The 3,284-nt window shown below is 48.8% G+C and overlaps 1 protein-coding gene across 1 annotated transcript in view; it reads left to right on the forward strand.

Moving 5' to 3' along the window:
* Nucleotides 1-3,284, forward strand: part of LOC107124480 (trypsin-3-like) — a 31,943-nt gene that overhangs the window by 13,058 nt on the left and 15,601 nt on the right. The window contains exons 2-3 of the mRNA XM_015427961.1: nt 379-522; nt 766-925. Coding sequence (XP_015283447.1) covers nt 379-522; nt 766-925 — 304 coding nt within the window. The remainder of the gene's footprint in view (nt 1-378; nt 523-765; nt 926-3,284) is intronic.

Consider the following 3,284-nt stretch of genomic DNA (forward strand, 5'->3'; position numbering starts at 1 on the left):
TAATAATAATAATAATAATAATAGTAGTAGTAGTAGTAGTAGTAGTAGTAGTAGTAGTAGATTGGAGTTATACCCTGCCCTTCACTTGGAGTCCCAAAGTGGCTTACAATCTCCTTCCCTCCTCTCCCCACAACAGACAACCTGTGAGGTGGGTGGGGCTGAGAGAGATCTCTTGAGAACTGCTCGTGAGAGAACAACTCTGAGAGAACTTGTGACTGACCCAGGGTCACACCAGCAGCTGCATGTGGAGGAGTGGGGAATCAAACCCGGTTCTCCCAGATTAGAGTCCGCACTCCTAACCACTACACCAAACTTGGTCTCTAGCCAGTGAAGGCAGATAAGAATGACTATATCACCCACAAAATCTCTGTGTTCCAGCGCTCAACCAGGACTTCAACTGGAGTGTCAGCCATGTTGTTGGGAAACTCCCTGAGGACCACCGCGAAACCTTCAGGATCCATCAACCTTCAGGGATCGACTCTCCTAACTGGTCCTCCAGCTCTGCAGAGGCTATGAGCTCCTGTAAGTCTAAAACACACCAGGGGGTGGCTTGTCAGACCAAGGAACTGTTGATATCCCCCCCATTCTCAGACTGCTGTAATCCTTTTGGTATCTTCCTTTTGGTGGGGACTGAAGGAAACAGGGAACAGGTTAAGCTCGCGCAGGGCTCCCTGATCTGACCTGTGAGATGCTTTCCTCGGCTGGCCCCCTTTGCCCTTGCTAAACCAATGCCTGTTCTCTGACAGTTTTATCTTTACTGTGCAGATGGAGAGAGCAATGTCCAGCGCATCATTGGGGGATTCATTGTTGCCCCCCACTCTTCCAAGTATCTTGTGTCTCTGAAGAGGAATTCCGGCTACCATTTCTGTGGGGGAGCGCTGGTCAGTCGCAGATGGGTCCTGACGGCGGCGCACTGCAAAACTGGGTAAGGCCCTAGATGAGACCCGAAAACATCTGGGGATAAATCTGGGTTCGACAGAAAACTGGAAATGGAAGGAGAAATGGGAACGCCAGCGTGAAACATCACATAGATGCAGAACTGTGAGAAATATTTGTTTATAGCATGTTTATCCCACCTTAAAAAGGTAAAGGTTCCCTTGCTTGAAAGCCAGTCGAATCCGACTCTAGGGTTGTGGTGCTCATCTCCATTTCCAAGCCAAAGAGCCAGTGCTGTCCGAAGACGTTTCCGTGGTCATGTGACCGGCATGACTAAACACCAAGGCGCACGGAATGCTGTTACCTTCCCACTGAAGTGGTGCCTATTTATCTACTTGCAATTTCTTGCTTTCGAACTGCTAGGTTGGCAGGAGCTGGAACTAGAGACGGGAGCTCACTCCATCATGCGGCACTCAGGTCTCGAACTGCTGAAGTACCGACCTTCCACAGCCTGCAGTTCAGCGTCTTAACCACTTGAGCCACCGCAGCTCCTTATCCCACCTTATCTCACCTCATAAACGTGCTTAAGAGTGGTTTACACCTATTTTGATAAAATTACAGTGAAGAATCACACAATATAACCAGGAATCCCTCCACTCCCAGGAGCGCTAAATCAAACCCTCATTCAAATTCCTGGCAAAGAATACTGCCATATCGCTCCTTCTAAATACTAGAAGAGAAGCAAATCCTCCACGAAGCTATCTTTTACTGAATGAAAGTCAGTATTGCCTACTCAACTGGCAGCTGCTCTCCAGGGTCTCAGGTAAGGGTCTTTCCACATCTCCTACTGCCTGGTCCTTTCAGCTGGAGATGCCAGGGATTAAACCTGGGACCCTCCGCATGCAAAGCAGAGGTTCTTCCATGGAGCCACAGCCCCTCTTACCTCCTCCGGTAGCCGATTCCACAATGTGGGTGCAGCCACAGAAAAGGTGTGAATTGTTGTTGTTGTTGTTGTTCAGTCGCACAGTCGAGTCCGACTCTTCGCGACCCCATGGACCAGCTCCCGCCAGGCCTTCCGGTCTTCCGCCGTCCTCTGAAGTTTGCTCAATTTCATGTTCGTTGCATCTATGACACTGTCTAACCATCTCATCCTTTGCCGTCCCCTTCTTCTTTGACCTTCAGTCTTTCCCAGCATCAGGGTCTTCTCCAGGGAGTGCTCCCTTCTCATTTGGTGGCCAAAGTATTTGAGCTTCAGTTTCATTATCTGGCCTTCCAGGGAACAGTCAGGGTTCATTTCTTTTAGGATTGACTGATTTGATCTCCTTGCAGTCCAAGGGACTCTCAAGAGTCTTCTCCAGCACCATAGATCAAAAGAATCTATTCTTCGGCGCTCAGCCTTCCTTATAGTCCAACTCTCGCAGCCATACATGACATGTATTGTATTGTATTGTAGTGGAGGACAAACAGGTAGATTAAGCTAGGGGATAAGGTCAAAGAACTGACCTGGGGAGTGCAACTGGTGAACAGGACTGTCTGGGGAGGAAGGGTCCTTCAGGTATGGGGTCCCAGGTCAGGATGGAAGGCTTTCAAAGGACGAACCAGTGGTGTAGTGGTTCGGGGTTTGAATTAGGATCTGGGAGACCCAGGTTTGAATTGGCACTTTGCCATGAAGTTCACTGGGTGATCTTGGACGAGTCGCTCTCTCTAAGCCTAACCTAGCTCACAGGGTTGTTGTTGTTATTGTTGTTCTTCTGATGATGATGATGAATCACCCGCCCTGCAAGCAGGCTCTGGGCGATTTACAACCTCGTAAAATATTTAAAAATGCAATTAATGCATAATTAAAAACACCAGCAGAACAGTAAATCGAACCTATCCAAGATGGCAATACAGTTCCTCTTTTGTCGCCACACCACTCTTCCGCATAGCAGAGCGGAAGATATAATGAAGACCTAATGAAGGAAGGGAGAATGATGTACCCCACCCTGAACTCTTTGGAAGAAAGGAAAGGTAAAAATGCACCTATCAGTAGAGTCTGGGAGAAAAGATGGATAATTTAATGATCCTGCCCATTCTCATCAGGTCACTAGTTACTAGAAAAGAAAAGCCAGGACACATCCTTTTTCATATGTAGGGTCCATCATACTCTTGAATAGTCCCATAGGAGCATTTCCTGCAGGAGAGCACAGGAGCGGAGCTCAGGAAGTAAAGAGCCCAGGGGGCGGGCACATGCAACAAGCCCCACCCCCTGATCCCAGCTCCCCTCGGTCAGAGCAAGAAGCAGCCAGGTAAGTTGCAGAGGCCCCCCCCAGTCCCCCGTCCCAAAACAGTCCAGTGGTACCATTAAGACCAAGTTTTATTCAGGTACAAGCTCTCCCTCCTCTGGGAGGACAGATCTGCACGTCCCA

Source organism: Gekko japonicus, unplaced genomic scaffold (genome assembly GCF_001447785.1).
Source record: "Gekko japonicus isolate JY-2015 unplaced genomic scaffold, Gekko_japonicus_V1.1 scaffold435, whole genome shotgun sequence".
Taxonomy (NCBI): domain Eukaryota; kingdom Metazoa; phylum Chordata; class Lepidosauria; order Squamata; family Gekkonidae; genus Gekko; species Gekko japonicus.